The sequence below is a fragment of the Mesoplodon densirostris genome, chromosome 17 (genome assembly GCF_025265405.1).
Source record: "Mesoplodon densirostris isolate mMesDen1 chromosome 17, mMesDen1 primary haplotype, whole genome shotgun sequence".
In the NCBI taxonomy this organism is placed as follows: domain Eukaryota; kingdom Metazoa; phylum Chordata; class Mammalia; order Artiodactyla; family Ziphiidae; genus Mesoplodon; species Mesoplodon densirostris.
The window spans coordinates 12,161,817-12,184,044 of record NC_082677.1 but is presented as its reverse complement, the minus strand read 5'-3'; the positions used below and the strand labels follow the sequence as shown (position 1 = coordinate 12,184,044).

Sequence of the window (22,228 nt, the reverse complement as noted above, 5' to 3'; positions counted from 1 at the left end):
GGATATCTCCCAAGGGACGAGTATGAGAGATTAGCTTAATTATTCTGAGGTCCCATCCTCTGGTAAAATTTTCTTTTTCTACCTCTCTGAGCATCTTCTAGGGCTAAAATATATGCTTGATGAGTGACTAAATCAAAACTGGACGTTGACATAATGGTATCCCTTTACAAAGTAAGCATCATTTCGCTGACTTAGAATTAAATGTAAATTAGCCCGCAGAGTTACCTGACCAATTCAGTCCTCAACCCACTGTCTTTACTGCCTAGGGTCCAATAGGGAAACTAGAGTAGACCGTGCTTGTTTACATCCCTTCCCTAATCTGTTTAGGCTTGGAGTTCATCCCTTGCCAATTTATGGAGAGCTATATGAGGAGTAAAAAGACAGGAAGGAAAGAGTCTCAGAGTAGCTATTTACCACACATGAAAGTCTCTGGATTCCTCAGAACACTTCATCCTAATAGCATGCCAGATTTATAAAACCAACACAGAAGCATTCTTGAAATAAAGATGACATTTGTAATACTCTCAACTAAAATTCCAGGCAGGTGTGTCAGCCATGGTAATCAGTAAATAAGCCTAACACGTGGTCAGAAGGCAAGTTGTTTATTCTTTAGGAAGTTTAGACTATATTACAAGCTACCAATGTCTAAGAGAACCTCAATACATTTACATTCTAAAAGATATGTCATCTATATCATAGCAACACTAGTTTGACCCAACCTGCAGAAACTTATAAAAATCAAGACCAATTCTGTTGATCTGGAGATTAAGTTCTGAAAGCGCTTCGGTTCTGAAACTTATCATAGAGGAAGGACTGCGGGTGGTTCCACGAGAGACACCTGCATGTACCTGAAATGAGACCCAAAGCAAATTCAGCACAAGCCAAGGACTTTGGTTTCATAAAATCTCATGTGGGCCACAGAAAACTTTCTAGTAGTTTTAATAGAAAGGAAGGAGCTGGCTGACTAGATGTACTACACGCTGACAAATTATAAATCTAGGCCCCTCCAAACTGATTTTCTTTTTTTTTTTTTTTTTTTTTTTTTTTTTTCCTTTTTGCGTTATGTGGGCCTCTCACTGTTGTGGCCTCTCCCGTTGCGGAGCACAGGCTCCGGATGCGCAGGCCCAGCGGCCATGGCTCACGGGCCCAGCCGCTCCGCGGCATATGGGATCCTCCCAGACCGGGGCACGAACCCGTATCCCCTGCATCGGCAGGCGGACTCTCAACCACTGCGCCACCAGGGAGGCCCTGATTTTCTTGATTTGACATGAAGCCTTACTTTTCCATCCTAGCACCAGATATACAATTTTTTTTTTTTTTTTTTTTTTTTTTTTTGCGGTACGTGGGCCTCTCACTGTTGTGGCCTCTCCCGTTGCAGAGCACAGGCTCCGGACGCGCAGGCTCCGCAGCCATGGCTCACGGGCCCAGCCACTCCGCGGCATGTGGGATCCTCCCGGACCAGGGCACGAACCCATGTCCCCTGCATCGGCAGGCGGACTCTCAACCACTGCACCACCAGGGAAGCCCTGTTGTATTTTTAATTCTGAAATTACTATCACTCGTTAAAGCTTTAAATAGTGAGCCTAGATAAGAGAATTTCAGGAGCTTACTTTGAAGCCTTGTACTTCTCCCTAATTGCTTGCTGAGGTCGATGGGGTATACCCAAGCACACTTTGTGCAGCTCACTCAGGCAAGGCACAATTTCACTTAATGAATAGCCTGTAAACGTAGCAAGGGTTTCTGGCTAATCAAAACAAAAGACAAAAGAAGAAAAATGCATCATATAGCTTTATAAGATATCAGAAATCTGAAGATAAAACTGTTAAATAAAGGAGATTAATCACTTAATAAGTATCCATGTTCATCTCAGAAGAAACTGTAATCCTTCCTCAGAGACTTTAGAGATAAGATATTAGGAAAAACAGAGTTCTAAATTTGCTCATATTGTACAATTATAATGCTCAATTTGGGGACAGTTTATTCTCTCATGAGCAGGATTTTTTACTAGCCTCTAAAGAGCCTCTGCTTACCTGTACACTCTATTTAAGTAGAATATGAATGAGTCTTAGCCAAATTCAGAATAAAAAATAAGAATTCTAGAAAAATAAAAGTCGATGCCCCACTCTTGTAGCACAAAGTGAGCCTTCAGAACCAAATCTTAGGGGCCCATCTCTAATCTTGCCAACCGTCACAAGCCAAGAAGCAATGCTAACTGCCCTGTTCCTTTGAAAGCCTGATACAACCTCTGACCATCCTAACTGGACCCAGGTTATTTTACACAGAGGGGAAAAGTCAACATCTTTTGCGTTGAAGTGGTCAGTGCTTACACTGCATCAGCCCTCCTTGCATAAAGGTGGGTGTTGAGGTTCCCTGACCCACTTCCATTCAGTGAGCTTGCCACCACCATCCCCTTGACTTCCTGCAACCTCTGCTCCCCAGTGAGCTAAGCCACTGAGTCCAAGCCATGAAGACTGACCTGCAGTACTCAGCAGCATGTTGTAGTCTGCCGGCAAGGCAACCAGTTCCTTATTAAACTAACTCCTTCATCAGAGGCCAGCCCATTCTAAGCCTTCAGGGTTACTGAGCAGACTTTAGATAGGCCTTGAGGTTCACCTAGAAAGAAGCAACTAGAATCTTACCCAGAAGTGCCTGTTCACAGTATAGTTTGCCAGGCAATAAGCAGCTGCAGCGATCAGTGAAGGAAGGTATTTCAAGAACGGGTCAGCTTCAAGGAGACTCAGTTCTGCTACATACTAAGCACAAGAGAGAAAATCTCATTGGAATTAGGAATTTGACTAAGGTTACAAGCAAACCTAGAAATGTCAAGGGGACAAACTGTGTCATCTTTGTTCAGTGTGCATCTAGTGATGAGCGCAGAAATAGATGCTCAAAATTATTCACTGGGTTAATAATTGCTATGCCCGTCCATAACCAGAATAACATTTACGTTGTAATAAATTTCAAGTAAATTTCAAAATGGATAGGCAAGTATTTGGCCTAACCGTACAGTATACGTGATGGGTTACTTATACTAGTAGTGCAGGTTTATGCTGGTCAAGTAGCATTGCTCTGGCCACTGGAGCAGACTAGAGCCTTCAGCCAAAGGCAAAAATATGTCCATGTTAAAGCTATTAATTTATCAGGCAAATACATGCAGTCCAGAGGCTAGAACAGTACCAGTGGGAACTTATCAAATTAAAAGAAACATATTGGGAAATTTATAGAGACACCCTTATTACTCTTTGCATAGCATATAAATACCAGATATATTAGATCATTATGGATGGAAACCAAGTTTTCCAAACCAATACTTTAGTGCCTTCAACTAAAGTTCTAGAACTCCAAATGACCAAATAGTGCTTCATTACTTAACAAGTTAGGATGAGATTAGAGCCAAATAGAGCCATATTTATCTTGTTCCCATTCTGTAAACCTAAGAGGTATTGCTTGCATGTGGTCTGTATATAACAGGAGAACAGTTTCCAAGCTTAAATTTTTTCTAAGACCTGGGTGATTAGACAACCCATGTCTGCCAAACATGATTAATAGTAATGTCTCGTAAGCAGAAGTCATGCTCTTAGACTTAGTTCTCTTCCAGTTGCCAAAAAGCTTTTCTGGGCCCAAGGCAAAGAACTGAAAAGGAAGGAAGAACTGAAGGAGGCTGCTTTTTTTATCCATTTGGCACTGAAGTTCTTGGAAGTCACGTGGCCTACCTTGGCCAGGTTCTCAGTCCTGACACACACCCCTTGCCTCCTTAAGTACTGAAGGAGAAACTGGTTGGTGGTTGGCACTGTCAGATCAAAAGCCAGGACCTTCAGGAGCAGGTGTTCCATTTTCAGCAGTTGTTGTTTTGTGTAGGTATCATCAGTTATATAGACAAACTCAGCTACTTCAGGTGAATATATTTCTTCATATTTCCTACAAAAGGGAAAGAGTTTGGGGAAGTAAATCTTCGACCCTGTGCTCTCCCTCTTGTGCTGTCACAACCATGCCTGTCACATGGCCCTTGCAGACTTAAATATCACTTACAAATCATGAAATAGTACAGGTGTGAAAAGAGGAGGAGCTGCTTTCCAGAACAAGAACATGAGTATGACAAGGATATGTCGTACTTACTGCTACGAGATAGTAAAGAAACAATTTCCAACTGGGAATTTTAGGTTTTGGCTTCTGATATGCTGAAAGATTCTGAATGACAGACATGTGGGTAAATTCCTCTTAATTCTATAGACTTCAAATGAGCTTTTGGAAAAGAATGTTATGTTGAACACAAAGGTAGGAAAAAACTCCTTCGGTCTTAGATTTTTTTGAAAGATCATGTTCAGTTTTCTCTATTGAATTAGAAAAAGATGCTATGTATCCAAGAGATAGATAATGATACAATTTCACTGGTATCAATTCTTTGGTTTTGTTTTTGTTTCTCCTTTCTGTAGGGAAATGTTTGCAAAATTTTAGGCATTAATAAGTATAATGTCTGAGACCAGAAGAATAGAAAGGAAACTACCATTCACTAGCAGGTCACTTATTTAAAAGAAGATTAGCCACAACCTAGCCCTTTTCTACACATTTAGATATTGCTATGAATGATTGATAGTAACAGGAACCAGCTAAAATAGTTTATTCACTATAACCAAATAAACTGTGTTATAATGAGTCACTTGCTAGATCATGAAGAAGACTTTTATGTAACCAAAATCTCTTTTAATAGGACATTTACTCATACTAGAGTACAGCCAAAAGACTACACCACAAAATAGTTAAATTGGATCCTGAATTTGAGCTGATGGCTGCCTTAGTCATGATATTGAACTTCTTGTTAAAAGGATCTTAAACATCCAAATGGAAGAGTGAACATATGCTAAGATTCAGATTCTCAGTAAACACTGCAAAAATGATGACATTCTATCAAAGGAGGCATGAATAAATTTTACTTATCAAGCACTGCATTTCTCCAATAAATGGGAACGGAAGTCAAGTGTTCTGACAGGCTGAAGTTTCACATTATTTGAGCTGAAGAACACTTACGAAGCCAGGAGAAGAGCTGCTGTTCCTACAAGCTGCAGTTTCCCTCTCAGAACAGACATGCAGGAAAGAAACCTGTCCAGGAAGTTGACGGCCAGGTAGAGAGTCTCTGTCCGAAGCTTATATTCTTCTCCCACCTCAACCAGCCAGTCCACCAGAATCGTTCGCATGCCTTCTGTGATGTCTGGTTGTTTCCTCATGTAGTGCACTTTGGGCCTGTGTCTTATCTGCTTGGGGAAAAAAGTTTTGATATTCAAATAGTCGCTATGTTAGAAAGATTACACCACAGAACAGTTGCTATTTTTAAAAATCTCATGAGCAAAGGTTAGCAGGAAACTCAGTCAAGAGCCAGATAAATCTTTACCATGATATGGAAGAAGGTGTGAAATTCTGGTTCTGTAATGCAATTAGTTAACAGATGACTTAAAGGAGGGGGGGGATGGCAATAATCGTTATCCTCAAGAGGGAAATACTTAACATACACACCCTTTGAGTCAAAGAGAAATAGTCCAAATAACTGCTACTCACCTCACAACTATTATTTTTCATAAATGTTCTCATGTTTAGACGACACAAGAATGCCATTCACTAGTGGTTATGGCCAAGAGTGTGTAACTATCTTAATATGAAGTGCTTGGGGTGCTGGAAGTTGAAGGAGAAGTTGGGAAAACTCACTTCAGCTTCTCTAAGGTACTGATGAATTTCTTCAGCATATTCAGTCACATTCATCACATCTGTACCAAAATCTGATGCATCTTCAGACTGGGAGTGGAGAGATGAATCTACCAGCATAGGGGAAACTGTAGGGGGTTCAACATTATCAGGTAAGAACATTTAAGTTAAAAACTAGTTCCATCCACTAACCCTCTACAGGCAGTTGTGAAAATAGTTACTACCTCAGGGTGTTCTCTTGCTAGTTATATGCTACTAAATGCTGCAGATGATTACAAAGACAGGGTACCATCAGCCACAGATGAGTCCCATTACCTGTGTTAAAATCCAGCAGGAAGTGAAGGTCTGACTTGAGTGTGCTGGTGTCTACTTCATAGGCATCCTCAAATGCCATCCCCTCTCGCCCTGTGCAGCTGTCTCTGTCCCCTTGCTCAGGCTCATCCATGTACATGTCAAATCCTTGCTTGGCTGGCACCTGAACCCCGCTGTCAGACAGCACTTTCTTTCCAGCTGGAGGGAAGACATTTTCTGACCCAGAGAAACACCTGAGTGCTGTGATCCCCTAGAAAACGGTTAAGTTTCTTGTTAGAGGCCACCCCGTAGCCCTCATAGGTGCTAAGAACCCATGTGACTCAAACCAGCAGGCTGGAAAGATGAGAGGAATCTTAAATTGAAATATCTATGTCTGCAATTGAATTTCAGAAAATGAAGCTTCCAAAGGATGACTTTGCCCTTATCTTCGTCTACATTTGACATTTGGGAAAGGAGCTACCTAAAATTTGTCATCTTCCTCATGTATTTATCAAAGGGAACTCAAGATTATAGAAAAAAAGAAAAACTATAGCTCTCCTCCTAAGGGAACTAGATACCACATGTGGGTGGAAAATTGTAAATCAGTTTTTATGCTGGTAGCATGACACGCTTTTATACCAACCCAGCAAGGTTCTTGACATATAGTTACTGAGTTCCTATTGTCCTCCTTAAATAGGTAACTTTTAGTCAACAGGCTCCTGTAAAGGTCCCATTTAAACCTAGTTACTCAGAAACATGATGATTTTAGAAATGCGTACTATGCATAAATTCTCCTATAAGATGTAGAACCTAATTATATGACATAATGAGAATAATAAATGAGGTTCTAGACATTTTTAAAATACAGCCAATAGTACTTTCTCAGCAAATTAGATGTGGGGTGGAAGAAAAAGAAGGGTCAAGGATGACAAAGGTTTTGGGGTTGAATAACAGGAAGAATGGATATTCCATTTACTGAGATGAGGAAGACTCTGGAAAGAGCAGTCTGGGGCCAGGGTTGGTGTTTGGTTTCGCCTAAGTTTGAGATGCCTACTGCATGATCCAAGTGGAGACATCAAGTAGGCAGCTCACCATGTGAGCCTGCAACATAGCTGAGAGGTCCAGACTGGAGATAGAAGAAGGAGTCATCAACAGATAGATGGTATTTAATGCCAGGAGACTTGAAGAGATTGCTAAGGGAGTGCGTGCAGATTGAGATCAAATACTAAGCCCTGGCACACTCTAGCTTTTAGATATTGGATGAGGAAGAACCAAGATATTGAGGAGGTGTGGCCAGTCAGCTAGGTGGGAAACCAGGAGAGAGCCGTGTTTTCCAGGTTGAGAGAGAAGAAACTATTTCAAGGAATAAAGAGTGATCAATAGTGTCAAATGCCGCCAATCAGTCAAGTAAGGAAAGGATTAAGAATTGAGTCAAAGACAACAAGGGAAGAATTTGAGACAGAGTATTCATTCAACAAACACTTGCCTGCTACCCTGGCCAGGCACTATTCTAAACACTGGGAATACAGCACAAAGCCTGATGTGCAAAATCCTCATCCTGATGGAGTTTACAGTAGACTAACTCTCAAGAAATACTGCCATGAATGGGACAGTTGCTGCCAAGAGCTTTGTAGCTGAAAGGTTTTTAAGACTGAAAAAAAAAAAATCACAATATATTTGCATGCTTCTGGGTTTGACCCAGTGGAGAAGAGAAAACTGAGAAAGAAGAGCTGATGGAATGATATCCTTGAAGAGGCAAGAGGGCATCAGGTGTGCTGCACACATGGGGGTTCACCTTACATGACAGCAGGGACACATGGGTCATGAAGCAGGAGGGGGATGGCAGAGTATATGATACATGGGAGCATGTGGAAATTCTCTTCTGGTTGCATCTATATTTCTAGGAAAATAGGATATAAAGTTATTAGCTGAGAGGAAGGATGGAGATAGAGGCTTTGGAGGATAAAGAGAGAAGGGAAAGTATAAAATAGATGGTTTCTATAAGAAGGTTGTAGAGGAATAGAACCGGGAAATGTAGAGGTAGTGCCTGGCGACATAGAGGTTAGCTAACGGTTATGAATTTAAAGTGAGCATAGGAGTAACTACCAATTCATGAGAGGTTTTAGACTTCAAGTTTAAAGAAGTAAACATCGCTAAGCAAATTAAGTTTGTTAAAACCACCCTTACTCAGTTTTTTCCAAAGCTTGTAACAGATTACTTTGGGTAATTTTCTCCCAAAACCAGATGCCACCAAAACACAGATGCCTTGAACAGTCAGTAGATGAGTCAGTAGATGAGGCTTCTGACCTGGCCTCCATCATAGCTTTTTTTTTTTCAGGTGGAGGGTTCTTAAACCTCTCAAATTTTCCCATCTATACAATGGAAAGAATACCTGCCCACCTATTCCACTGTACTATTGCCAACTTCATTCAACTATAGATGTGCAGTACAGGCTTAAGGCACAGTTCTGAGAAGCTTGTCTAATAACATTCTTGAGGAATATATTTTTTAATTTCAAAATTCATTCTTAAGGATCCAAACTCCTCATTTGCATTTTAAGTGTCTGAATTTGTTTACAGTCTGTTAAGGGAGGTACCTATGATCAGTTAAGCACAAGCAACTGATATCAGATGGCCCATGATCCGTTTACCTAACTGTCCTTTGTCCTGAGGAGAAGCCGACTTTTGAAGCATGCATTTGGAAGTAATCTAGTATAGCCGGATCCAATCCTGATTCTAACACCAACACCAATGAGCTTAACAAAGGTTATCCAGGATGCTTCAGGCACAGCCTAGATCAATCTGAATACCACTCCAATCTGGAAGATCCTCAGTTCCATAGTTTATTGTGGGGCATTCACATTTCCTTTTAGCCCAGAACTTAACTGACTTTACACATACTTGACCTAAACAGTATGTTATTTCCTTGATATTGGCAAAATAACAAAGAAAATTATTCATGTTTCTAGCTGGAAAAGGGACCTGACAATGTAATCTTTAAAAAAAAAAAAAGCAAACAGTGTCCCTATAGTCCAGATTCCATGGTTGAATACTCAAGAAGACTTTGGAGGTAAAAGTTCAAGAGAAACCCACCTCCCACCAAGACATGAGAGCCCTTCTCAACAAGTAGCCTTCCCGGCTCTTCTCAGGCATTACCTGGCCACAGGTCCTCCTGTACTGCCCATTCTCAGTTAGCACCCCTAGTACTGTTCTTTGTGGGGGATCCTGGCCAAGCTGGGCTCTGGTGATCATCTGACAGGCATCAGGACCTCGGGACACTGGAGCCAGCACTACACTCTTGGAGCTGCTGAGATGCATAGCCTCAGTCTCCACAGGCTACTGCTAGCAAGGAAGGAGAAACCGACAAGCCGGTTAGTCAACCTCTTCCACCAGGGGCTCCAAGGATGCAGCGAATCTCCAGAAAAGAGTGCACTGTGACAGATATCTTCCCTGCAATTATTAGGGCTGAAAGGGCCTAAGCCACAGTGCAAGCGATCAAAGCTGCTTTGAACCAAAACAGTGACTTGAATCTCTCCAGGCTTTCTTCCAAGATCTGGTTGACGGCTGGAAGGAAAGAGAGAGAGACATTTGACAAACCTCCAAGCCGAGACACTAAGCCCCACGTTAATTGGGAATCCAAACCTACAAGCCCGTGTCTTTCCGGGCTATGATGCTTATTCGTCACCCCACCACCCCCCTGCCTGCAAACAAATGACCCAAGATACATCGCTGTGGGAAAGTACGTCCCTTTCCCAAGTGATAAGCAGGGTGCTCTTCCGCGGCCCTCTTCCCACAAGACAAGTCCCCAAAACCTGCTTGGAACCCACAGCGGGCCTCGCTCTTCTCCGTCTTATATCTTTATACATCTGCCTCAAACAATTAGGAAGTGCACACGAAGACTGGGAATGAGGAGCCGCCGAAGGGGGCGGGGCGGGGCGGAAGGAGACCGAGATGTTAATAAATTTCAGTCTGGGCGCCAGAGTCCCAGCTTTGGTGGCCCAGTGCTCAGAGCTATTTACTTTCAGCACACACTCCCCGCGTCTGTTAAATCGGCCAATCAGCGGAGCTCCCGAGCCTCGCGGGGTTGTTTCCATGCCAACCGCAGGGGGCGTGTGAGCTCTGAGGCCGCTTCGATATGGCGTCCCCTCACCTGGTATGCTCCGGGCGGACGCACGCGACCCCTGGGCGTTCAGGGCCGGGTGGGGCCAACCGGCGACGGGCCCCGGCTCCTCCTACCCGGACCTGTTCCGGCGTGCCCGGGCGGGCGGTCGCTGTGGGTAGCGGCGCCTCTTGTGGCAGATGCCTGGGAGGGAGGAAGCAGGCCCACCCCGCGATGGCCGGGGTTTGGAAGGGACTGTTTCCTTGAACCCGTTCTCCCAACAGCCGCTAACTCCTCCCGCTAACGTCTTTTCCGCGGCCCGCTCCTGAGAACCTTGGCTCGGGAGAGCGACGCAGGGCCCTCGGGGCTGCGCAGGCCGCGGCGCCTTGACTGCGCCCGCCTGAGAGCGCTGCTCGCTCCCCTTCCCCGGCTCACACACCTACACCTCCTCCCAGAGAGAGGCCAAGTAGCAGCGAGTTGGCCTGGTTTGCTCCGGGGCCTCTTAATTCGTGGTGGCGGCGTGTCCTCGGTCATTTTGGGTCCTTGCGCACCAGAGGCCGCGCCTGGCTGGCCCGGGTTCTGGTGCATGTAGCCCGGCAGGGCGGGAGAGGAGATCTGGGGTTTTAGGGTCGCACGTGGTGCTCGCAGTCCCCACGAGAGGTTTTCCCCGACGGGTTCGGCAGCCACAGCGTGAAGCTGGTCCAGGAACGCAGAGATAGTGGCCCAGGAAGAGGAAGGAACGCGGGTGGCAGCAATGGGGCCTGGGACGTTGAGGGGGACAGTGGTGAGGCTCGGAACTAGGGGCTGGGCGGGGGGCCTGGCCATGTGGGGAGGGAATCCTTGGATGGGGTCCATGACAAGGTGGGGAGGAAGCAGGGGTCCTAATTTGCGGTAGAGGTGAGGGTAGGGAGAAGGGGCCCTGGCCACTCAGGAAGGGAAGAGAGGTCCTTGGAAACTAGGGAAGCCTGGCACCTGACAAGCCAGGTAGAAGAATCTTTATTTTTTGAAAATATTCGTGTGTGCGTGTGCACGTGCACCCACACATATGTTACTGCTTTTGTCTTTTTATTTTTTTAAACACCCATCCCAAAGTTTCTAAAGCAGGCCACTAAAACCATTCAAATGGCCATTTTAAGAACTGGTTAGTTATCACCTTATTTTGAATGGAAATGGTTGTTAATCTTACCAAAAATTTTTTCTTAAGTATTTATTAATGTGTTCACCCAGTGAGCTGGGCATGCATTAATTTAATGGGAAAATTGAAGTATTCTACAGAAGGTGAGGATGAAAGCGTTTGTTCGAGTCAGATGTTAAGAGGCAGTTGGGAAGCATCTTGGAAATCAGTACTGGATGCAGGAGGAGAGCAGAAATGGATTTTGTTTAATATAAAACTACTATACGTTTATCACCAACTTTCATTCATTGGGAAGCAGCGATCCGATCCTTTTTTACCCTGCAATTCCTATGCTTCTGAATATGAAGGCAACACAGGAGCTCTGGTAACATCTTGATTGCGACAACAGATGTAGGCAGGCACCAAATGCTGGGCTTTGCAAAAAGGTACTGCTCTCTGGTGGAGGAAGAGAGCCTTTCTGCTCCCTTCCCACCTGGGGCTGCTTTTGGAAGTCTTCTTGGGGCCCCTCCTCCACTTGACGACACTGTTGATTTCTGGGGACGCTGAAGACCTCAGTGGTGGGGATCCACTTTGGACTCAGGAACAAGTTTTGCCAAGATCCGGGTTTGCTTTGGCAGGACTAGAGTTCGTGCACTCACCGTGACCTGACCCTCTGTACATCCCTTTTGATCTGATTTCCTTGACAAAAGTGACCCAGAACCTCATACTCTGCCTTTCTTCCAAAACAAAGGAGCCAGTGCAATGTTTGTTTTTAGAGCCTGTCGTCCTGAACTTCTTTTCTGAGATTGAAGCTCAAGCAAGGAAAGGGTAGCGCTGGCCTCCTGGAGAGGCAGCTCTTTGAAGCTGGGTGTCCTGACTCAAATCTGGTCAGGACCAGAAGAGGAGGCTACTAAGGTCTCTGGAGCCTCTCAGCTGTCTTTAGTCTGAAAAATACCTTTTAAAAAGAAAATAACTCTTAACCAGATGGGACCCTCGGATTATTTCATACGCATTTTTCCCTACCCTCTCTCATGTGAATAGCTGCAGCCTAATCCGGCCTTAATGAATATGAAATATTATTATTATCATTACATGTTACCATCTTTCTTCTTTCTCCATCCACTTTGTTAAACCTGGCAAAGGGAAATGATATGTGGCTTATGAGTTTATTGCTGTGCTGCCTTAGAATTCAGTATTAAATCATCAAAGTCCTCTGCTCAGATCTTAAATTGGAGAGTAATTCAGGTGAACTTTGGTGTATTTTTTTATATGTGCATACATATAAATTCAGATATTTATATAGCTTGTGCAATACTTATGGATTTCCAGAGTTTTTAAAAATAATCGTCACTAAATATTTGAACAAGTAATGATTGATGGCATAAAAACAAACTCAACTAATAAATAGGTGCACATGCCTCGGAGCAACTAAGTGCTGGAAGACTTGGCCTTATCATTAGGAAAAATAGGAGCAGAGAGAATAGAAAGGACTTCCTCACAAATTATGCAGTTTTAGTGAGATTCATAATTATATCAATAATTTTGCTATTAGTGTAACAAAATCAGGATTAGGACTCAAAGTCGAGTAGATTTTCAATGTCTGCATAATTACATAAACTATTTGTTAATATATTGAGAAGTGAACAATGCATTTTATTACAAATACATCTTTGATGTCTAAAATATTTGATATAACTTATATGCTAATATAACAATTTCTTAGTTTAAAAATTTACTTGGTCAGCACTTCCTGCCTGATATTCAGTGCTCAGCTAGTTTTGATGCTAGGATTAATTTCCATGATCAGGATGACAGCTGAATTCTTTACTAGGGATTTTTAAATCCCCAAAGTCCTATTAAAACTGATTCCTCCCCCCTCCAAATTTCTGTTCAAAGACAGTCTTTTCTGTTGGCCAGCAATTACCTGGAAGTTCAGAAGCTGTTATTCTCTTCCATTTGCTCATTGTAGCTAGTAATTAACCTTCTGTTCAGACATTTCAGTTTTCATTCATTTGTATGAAATCAAGTTGATTTTCAGCATAGGGATGAAAAAGTAGAAGAGCTATTTTTTTTAAGGACTTCTGTCCCTTTTAGGGACTTCTTTTGCCTGTTCATGGACATGCCTCTGCCATTCTCAATATACATTTAAATTTAGAACATAACTATGTGGTAAGATGAGGGACAGATGCTGGGGATGGTGGGCGATTTGTGACATTTTAGCCCACTTGACCAAAGGATCCAGTGAGTCCAGTTTGAGAAGCAGCCAAAAAATTTACCTCCTTAGGAAGCTTATATCCTTGGGTGGTGCAAAGTGGATCCCTTAATACGTAGCAGGTGAAGTTAGTTTTCATTGAAGTTTGTAAAGTCACTTTCTCTGAATGAAAATAGTTTGAATACATACAAGATAGTGGCCAAAGTCTACTATTCATTCGCTCATTTTACAAATATTTTTTTGAGCATCCATCTTATACCAGGCAGTAGCTGGATATGGGACAATTAAAAAGGATCCCTGCTCTCAAGGAGCTTTTTGTTCAGACAAGGAGAAGGTAAATAGATTGTTATATAAGGTACCACATAATTAGTGTTTACTTCATCATGGGGTACACAGATGTATGAACAGAGAGCATTAAGAACTGAGCGAAAAGGAAGAATGCATGTTGCTGTGGAGATTTGGAAGCAGTATCCAGATCTGATAATAAAGATGATTAGAATAAACAATTTTTTTTTTACGGGACAGATGGTATAGTCTGCATTTATTCTAGAAAGGGGAAACCCAAAGGACAAGAATTTTCAGCAGTGTTTATTCACAGTCTCCCAAGGGAAAGCAATAAACTGTGGTGTCTCAAAATACCCTTCAAGACTGTCTGTCCTGGTTCTGGGGCAGACTCCACAGCAACTATCTCATGAAGAAGCCCACTTCCCAGCAACTTGGGTGAGAGGAAGCTGGTTCTGGTGACTCTAGTAACCATGAGTCAGCCCCCAGTAATGTGCTCACCTAGAGGTGCACTATTAAAATTAGATACCCATCACTGCAGACTTGAGGCCTCTGGCAGTAGCCTCCCCAAAACTCTGTACCAAGGGAAAAATAAGTTTCAGGGGACGATGGAGCCATTGTGGTTTAAATAACTCGAAAAGTTTTGAGTTGCCAGATCTTTACTGAAAATCAGTTTATTATTAGAGGAAGTCAAGAACCTGGATTTTACCCAACCTTTCCTAGATCTAAAATTCATCTGATGACCCATATGTTGTTATGAGGTCATTGCATCATTAAAGTTAGCTGTCATTTATTGGCTATATCTTTTTAGTTTATAGTACTGCTTATACCAGTTTTTCTGTGAAAATCAATTATTTTACCATCAGTTCTGTGACACAGTTAATTCTATAAAATAGATTTCCTGTGTTTTACATTTATCTCTAATTCTCTGAATCTCTAACTGAAAACATTATGGAACCTTCACATCACCTGTCTGTGACTTTATCTGGATGAATACCATATCTGAAAGCAGGCTCATGTCCTGTTCACTCCAGTAATCATTTATAAATATTTTCTGCATATTAATATTTTTGTTAATTAAATCCTCCTGCCAGTAAATCACAGAATATTTGTAAAATTTGTTTTTCATTACCTCAGTCCTTTTATTGCTCATCTGTAAATTAATATCAACAGTGGTCGCAACAAATGAGATTGGTTCCCATTCTGAACTTAGATTTTTAGCAAAACAAAAATTTTCATGCTAAAGACCAAAAAAATCACAATCTTGTTGCAGGCTTCTTATGCCTTTTTTATTACTATCAGGACTACCTAGCCTAAAGAATTCATATAGTCCTCACTATATGAAAATTCTATCTGGATAAAAAATATCTCAAACACATATAACTTTTCCTTATAGCAACGAGTCATAAAGTTGACTGCGTGTATATGTGTTCTTTTTTAGGCATCTAATGTATTTTGACTAAATTTTGACTAAATATTTGTCCATATTACCAGAATTAATTTTTATCATTAATGAACCTTTTGCCTAGTCAACAGTCAGTCAAAACCACTGTGTCCATATGAAGTGCATTGTGTTCTATAATGAAGAGTGCAACACATTTTAATTGTTGTGATAGACATAGGGCTTACATAAGTGAATAATAGTCTTGCTCAAAGTTCAGTCTTATAGAGGAAGAAAACAAATACACAAATGATTACCCACAAGGTAGAGTGAGGCTGTTGTCTAAGAAGTCCAGAGAAAGTTCTAGTTAAAGGCCAGGTGAGTTTTCAGTTAATTAAGAAAATCAGGGGCTTCCCTGGTGGCGCAGTGGTTGAGAGTCCGCCTGCCAATGCAGGGGACACGGGTTCGTGCCCCGGTCCGGGAGGATCCCACATGCCGCGGAGCGGCTGGGCCTGTGAGCCATGGCCGCTGAGCCTGCGCGTCCGGAGCCTGTGCTCCGCAATGGGAGAGGCCACAACAGTGAGAGGCCCGTGTACCGCCAAAAAAAAAAAAAAAAAATCAGGAAAGGTTTCCTGAAGATGGCGCTTTTGTGTTTAGCCTTGAAATTTAGATCCGGTTTTGATAAGCAGGGTTTGGGTTGATTGTTTTGGGAAGAAAATATTGCATGAGTAAAGACACTGAGAAAGAAATTGCAAAACAAGTTCTGGGGAATGCTGGTGCTTTGTGGCGCCTGAGTTTATAATATAGGATACAGGTTGGTGATAGTAGACAATCAGGATCATTGGGATCATCGTGTAGGGTCCTGAGTGCCAGAGTGAGGAGTTTGCTGTGAGACTTTTGAACAGAGGAATGACAACATTAGAACTATATTTATAGGAAAACAACCTGAGAGCAATGAATAGCCCAGGATTTGGGAGTAGGAGATGCATTAGGAAACAACTGCTGGAGGAAATGAACACCTGAACCAGGACCAGGCTGTGGGCACAGAAAGGAAAAGAGGCGCAATAAAGTCACCACGAGAGTGGAATCCACATGACTTATCAACTGACTGTACGTTTGTTTTGAGGGAGAATATGGAGGCAAACATAATTTTGCAATTTCTAGGTCAGGTTGATGGAGCAATAGTAAGGTTGACAGAAGTAGGAATGCCAGATTAACTGGTTTCAGAGGAAAAAGGAAGTGAAGAACAAGTTTAATTTTGTACATCATAATGACAGAAGTCTTTCCTAATAGCTGTCCAGGACCCTCCATCTCCATCCCTATGTATATATGAATTATGATAATATTGAACTGCACCTGTTTTCAGGGGGTGCTGATGGGGATGGAGGTAATGGAGATTGTAACACATTTTTCAAGTGTTTGTCTAGTATCCCCATTGTAATTAGCAGTTACATGGTTATACCAGGAAAACCCATGAAGAATAAAAGATCCACAGCTTCCCATTTGGTGTTTCAGGGTACCACTCTTCCATTCAAGAGGCCCTCATCCAGGACCATAAGCCCCCTGAGGTCAAGGACTGCATCTTATTCAACTTTGTAGGATCTCCTGGCACAGTGCCCAGAACAGAGTAAGCATTTAATGTTTGCAGATTAAATGACTGAATAATAAGATGTAATTTATACTTGTTACATAAATGAGCCAAAGATGGCCTGTGTATGTTGGCCCAATGTTGTTAATTTGTTCACAGCAGGCCAGGACCATTAGCTCAAAAGCCAGCCAGTCCTAAACTCAAATTCTGGCAGATCCAAATTGTTTTAAATATACCCCCCAATAAGCATAGGTTTTAGTCATTTAGAGCCTGCCTGCTTTGCATTTCCTATGAAACTGTACCCAACATCCGTTAGCCTTAGATAAACAAACCCTGGGACTTTAAAAGCCCCCAAGTCCCTGCTGCCCTTTGGAGCTCTCTGACCCAGAGACTCATCATGCTGCAGCGTGACACCCCTGGACATGTAACTTCCCTCTCCGTTTCCTCTCTCTCACAGGAATGCTCTTGTTCTCTCTTTCTTTGGGGTGGCGACCCCACACCATTGTTTGCTGAAGGTCTCATGGTTGGTGGAACTTCCCATCTACCCCTCCACCTCCCCCATGCAAACCTCTCAAAGCAGCACCGGAATAAAGCTCATTGTGTGCCACTGCCACCCCGTGGTCGTATCTTTCCCTGCTCTCCCAAATCCCTGAACTCATGTAATACTGTATGTGTCCAAGAGAGAAAACACGGATTTCTTAAATTTGTTTTCTCAAGCCTATGTGTTTGTTTCTTTTTTCCTTTTTAGTAACTTCAGATTTGGGCACTCATTGAAAACATTCTTAGGCTTGGAAAGCTGGAAGGGGATGGAAGTTATTTCATGAAATCTTGTTTTACACAGATGAGGACACTTGGGTTCAGACTTCTCTCTCTTTCAGAATTCAGCTCCTGAAAGTGAAGTTTCAGAAATAAATTAACACACATGACTTCTAATTCCAGGATTTACCTAAGAAAGTGATCATAAATAACTTCAAAGATAGCAGTAGTCTGAATAACTATTATGCAGCCATGTAAAATAATGTAGATTTTTAAAATAACATACAGAAATGTTCATAATTTTAGGAGATATAAAAGTATAAAAACAGTGTTTAGTAGGTTGCATTTAAAAAAATTTTTTTATATGCTTAGAAAAAGCACCAACAATAAATACCAAGTATTTAGTAGTTATCTGTGCATCATAGAATTAGCTGATTATAAGTAAATTCATTTGGCATATCTATAGTTTTTTAATTTCGTATAATAAACAATATTAATTGCTGAATAAGGAAAAAATCATTATTAACGAAGTAAATTATCCGGGTGAGTTACAGGATCAGACCAGCAGCACTGTCCAATAGAACTTTCTGCAATGGCAGAAATGTTCTATATCCTCACTGTCCAATATAATAATGAGTGGCCAAGTATAGCGATTGACCATTGAAATGTGGCCAGTTCAAAACTGAAGAACTGAATTTTTACCTTAATTTACATAGTTATGTCTAGCTAGCAGCTACCATATTGGTCAATGCAGGATTAGAATATTTGATGGTTGAGAACAGTCACGGAGCATTGAGGCATCATGGACAGTCTAATTCTACTGTATATGCAAATGTGAAAGTTTATCTTGTCTAGCTTCCTCCTAAGTTATTCTTATACCATAATTTGGGATAAAGTACACGAATAAATATTGACACAAAACCATCTATTCAGTGTAGGTTCTATGAGAAGAATTGACTTCACCATGTGATTCATAAAGAAGACCCATTTATAAATGAACAAGGAAAATTCATCCAGAAATTGCATTTTTTTCCTTGTTAAAATGAAAAGTTCATCCTTTTCCCCAATCAGGCAATAATCCAGAGATAGAACCAGCACACCTGAAAGATCAAGTTGGATTCTGTTCACCTGGTGAATTAAACCTTCGCCATTTCATTTTATAGCTGTAACTGTTTACTTGGATTTGCTGAATGTTGGACTTATATAATAGTTTATATAAATTTCAGCTTAAGTTTTATTTTTGTTACTAAAATTGTATGTTGAATTTTGTGACCAAATTCATACCCTCCTTCCTTGATTTGAGAACTCACCTCTCAGATTGGTACCAGTGTTTGTGAAATCTTCATCTTTCTACCAGTATTTCATCAGCACCCAAGATCCGTCCTTATTTGGGATCTATTGTTTTGTTTCTTGCTTCCTGAGGGAAGGAAACACTTTATCTGTAGGAACGATCTTCTGCTTTCCAGAAGATAAGAAGAGTAGTTAATTTATGCAGCAGTGTGCTCACAATTCTGCTTCTTGATATTATGGGAAACGAATCATTTCTCTCTGTAGTTCCCTTAATTGAGTAGGATTATTTTTTAATAGATTCCATAGCACTTTCCTTTGTATATTAATTTACTTGATAAAGCAAGAACACTATAGTGATTAAAAATTCTAGAAATGTGCTGGGAATAACAGGAACATTATTAAGATGATAGGTTTTTCAAGTAGAAATTTTCTGGGAGAAATCTTTACAATTTCAATGAATATAGATGATATATTGCTAGAGTTATGAGTTATTTTTGGCTTTCAAACCCAAGAGAATTCATTTAGAACAAACTACAAATTTTTACTGAAGGTGGCAGAAACAGGTGCTAAAAAGAGAGCAATGGAGAGTTTGTAATTCAGGCTGGAGAGAGAGACAGGAAGCTAGGAAGTTAGAGAGATCAGTCTAACCAAGTGTTGCTATGCCAGCCCTTTGGGAAATAACCAGGAAATTTATTTACCCAGTTAATGAAAACAAGTTCAAATAAACAGTGATGACTAATGTGTACTATATAAATGCGATTGGGAAATAATACTCTGAGCAATAGCTGAGGTGATGAAAATAGTAGATATTTTCTTTGTTTCTTTTTGTTTACTTTGAATCCACAGTCAGTATTTTATCCCACTAGAACTGAACCATTTTTAAGTTGTCTGTGTTTTGTAGGAAGCTGGCTTTGTATCCTTTTACTGAAGAAATACAGAAAAAAACAGATTTCTTGTGTTGCTAATACAAGAGGAATAAGCAAAATGAAAACTTCTGACCTTCAGATTAAAGTTTCTGTTGATTTCAAGCAGAGACCAAAGCAGTCCTGAGGAAGGAACACTGCAAAAGAATTGAATCCCACTGGGAGAAATAAAGGAGAAAAGCTTCTAAAGCTGGAGGAACAGGGCTGGGCATGTTCCCCAGATACGTTGGGGTGTAATGTTCCTCTTTCCTTCTAATAAACTGCAGTCTGTTGAGGATTGACCATCTGTCAGCTCAACAATAGCAGTGATTTCTATGTGACAAATAAAATGCAAATTCTGACCCATTAGAATAAATTAATAATCTGTAGCAAAGAATTCTAAGGGTGTTTCAGGGTGGAACTGATTTAAACATATCCATTCAAATTTTGATTTAAGTCATTAATCAAAAAGACTTTGTTTAATAATTTTTTCCTATGAGCTGCCCTCTTCATTTTCCACTTTGAAAGTGCACTTTTGGGGAGAGATAGGGATCTGAATTATGTAAAAACAAAATTGCACACCCATTTTTTTTCTCAACATTCTTATGTTCTTTTGGGGAAAAAAAAAAAACCATACACTGCATGTTACCTTTGGGAAAAGCTTATAATTTAAGAACTGAAATTCATTATATTTTACATATAATAAATAGGAATTATTTTACTATTATGAAATACTGTTTCTCAGAACAGAACTGGCATAACTCCCAAATTCTGATTTCCTTAGTAGCTTTCTAGATATGCCTCTAAAATACTCTCAAATCCAGCCCCTACTGCTACCTTTGATTTAACATATTCGTAGAACTTTTAAAAAGTTTGAATGAATATATTCTTTCATATAATACCTTACCATGTTTGACTTGTAATTTATCAATTGATTATATTTTTGCAGTTGTTAGGATGTTTCACAAAGTAATAAGTATTACCAAACATTTTAGTTTATGTTTTTATATCTGACTTCTAAAAATTAACCTGATATTTATCCATGCTGGGTGTCTATATAAGTATTTTTTAGAACGTATTTAGAATGAAAGTGAAATAATGATTGCTATTTTCTCTCTAACAATCTTGCAGTCTTCTCCTACTGTTAAGCTGTAAATGGGCAGAGTTCGGATTCATGGGAAGGCTCTCAGCTGAGAATCCGAACTGTACATAAAACTATAAAGCTTTATTGTCCCTTCCTGTTTCTGTGTTCATCCCATCTATTTTCCAGCAAACATTTATTGGGCACTTACTCTGTGGCAGGAACTTTCTTAGGTATTGGGAATGCAACAGTACACAAGAGAGACATGGGTTCCTGTCCTCAGAATTTATAATCTACTCCCTACTTTTCTAATAGTGGCTGTGAATCGATCTTACCAATTGTTTTAAATTCTGTATTAAACTCTAGATTTAAAACAGTGACATTTTCAAATACCCTCTCTTGCACAAGGGTCCAGGCTCCTCCCTCTGGAGCACAGGTCACTGGCTATGACTCTCAGTCTCACTGATAGATTCAGTGCTGACAGTTCTATTTAATTCTGTTATTGCTCAACCAGTGTCTAAGGATTTCAGGACCTTTATGAAAATTATATATTTATCTTTCAAGTTCTAGATGGCTGACTCTTTACCTTATGGGAACATGCACTCCCCAACAATGAAAATATTGAAAAGGTGATTAAGGTTTAATTAAGCTGCCAAGTCAATGAGATTGATATCTTTAGAGATAATTTCCCTCGCCAGATTTTAGAAATGATATAAAATTCATTTTCAAACATTTATCCACAAAGCTTTTCAGATTTACTTACACTACAGAGATATCATAGAAGCTCTAGGAAAAATAGAGTATTTAGAGACGTCAGAGATTTTTGTTGTTGTTCTTGTTATTTGTTTGCTAAGACAAAGAAAACCACTCCAGAAAAGGGACCAAGTTACAAATGGCAATGCATCATCTAAAGTTGCTTTGGAAAGAAAATTAAAAGGGCTGTTTTGACGTTATTTCTCTTACTTATATTGTTTTCTTGAAATTCCAAAGTCAAACAATGAACAAAAAGGTCAGCTGAGAAAACACGTATATTTTGGATAAACTGCTGCTCAGAAATGAAGCTGATAGTATCTCAGTTTTGTTTTTAACAGTGATCTGATGAATGTGCTTATTATTGCATTTAACAAAAACATGACAGTTACCTACTAAGAATCAAAAATAAGGGATACAAGATGGCTAGCTAGGATAGTCTGCTTCTAGCAAGAGGGTAGACAGGTGTTTTTAATTCCTCCTGCAGCAGAACACCCAGATGCCAGATACCTTTCACAAAAATTATTTAAAAGGGGCTTCCCTGGTGGCGCAGTGGTTAAGAATCCGCCTGCCAATGCAGGGGACACGGGTTTGAGCCCTGGTCTGGGAAGATCGCACATGCCGCGGAGCAACTAAGCCCGCACGCCACAACTACTGAGCCCGGAGCAACCAAGCCCGTGTGCCACAACTACTGAAGCCCGTGTGCCACAACTACTGAAGCCCGTGCACCTAGAGCCCATGCTCCACAACAAGAGAAGCCACCGCAATGAGAAGCCCGCGCACCGCAAC

The 22,228-nt window shown here is 40.9% G+C and overlaps 1 protein-coding gene across 4 annotated transcripts; it reads right to left on the bottom strand.

The window, feature by feature from the left end:
- Window positions 1-680: 680 nt before the first annotated feature.
- Window positions 681-10,203, bottom strand: CCNA1 (cyclin A1). Of its 4 annotated transcripts, none has more exons than XM_060079926.1 (9): window positions 10,135-10,203; window positions 9,141-9,548; window positions 6,010-6,256; window positions 5,698-5,822; window positions 5,026-5,252; window positions 3,714-3,918; window positions 2,640-2,753; window positions 1,611-1,744; window positions 704-848 (listed from the first exon to the last, which is right to left on the bottom strand). In XM_060079926.1, exons 2-9 carry the CDS (start codon window positions 9,300-9,302, stop codon window positions 800-802), a joined length of 1,263 nt encoding a protein of 420 aa, XP_059935909.1. In that variant the 5' UTR covers window positions 9,303-9,548; window positions 10,135-10,203; the 3' UTR covers window positions 704-799. The 4 variants fall into 4 exon arrangements, with proteins under 4 accessions (XP_059935912.1, XP_059935909.1, XP_059935911.1 ...); XM_060079928.1 differs by having other exon boundaries at window positions 3,744-3,918; XM_060079927.1 differs by having other exon boundaries at window positions 5,026-5,249.
- Window positions 10,204-22,228: the final 12,025 nt, after the last annotated feature.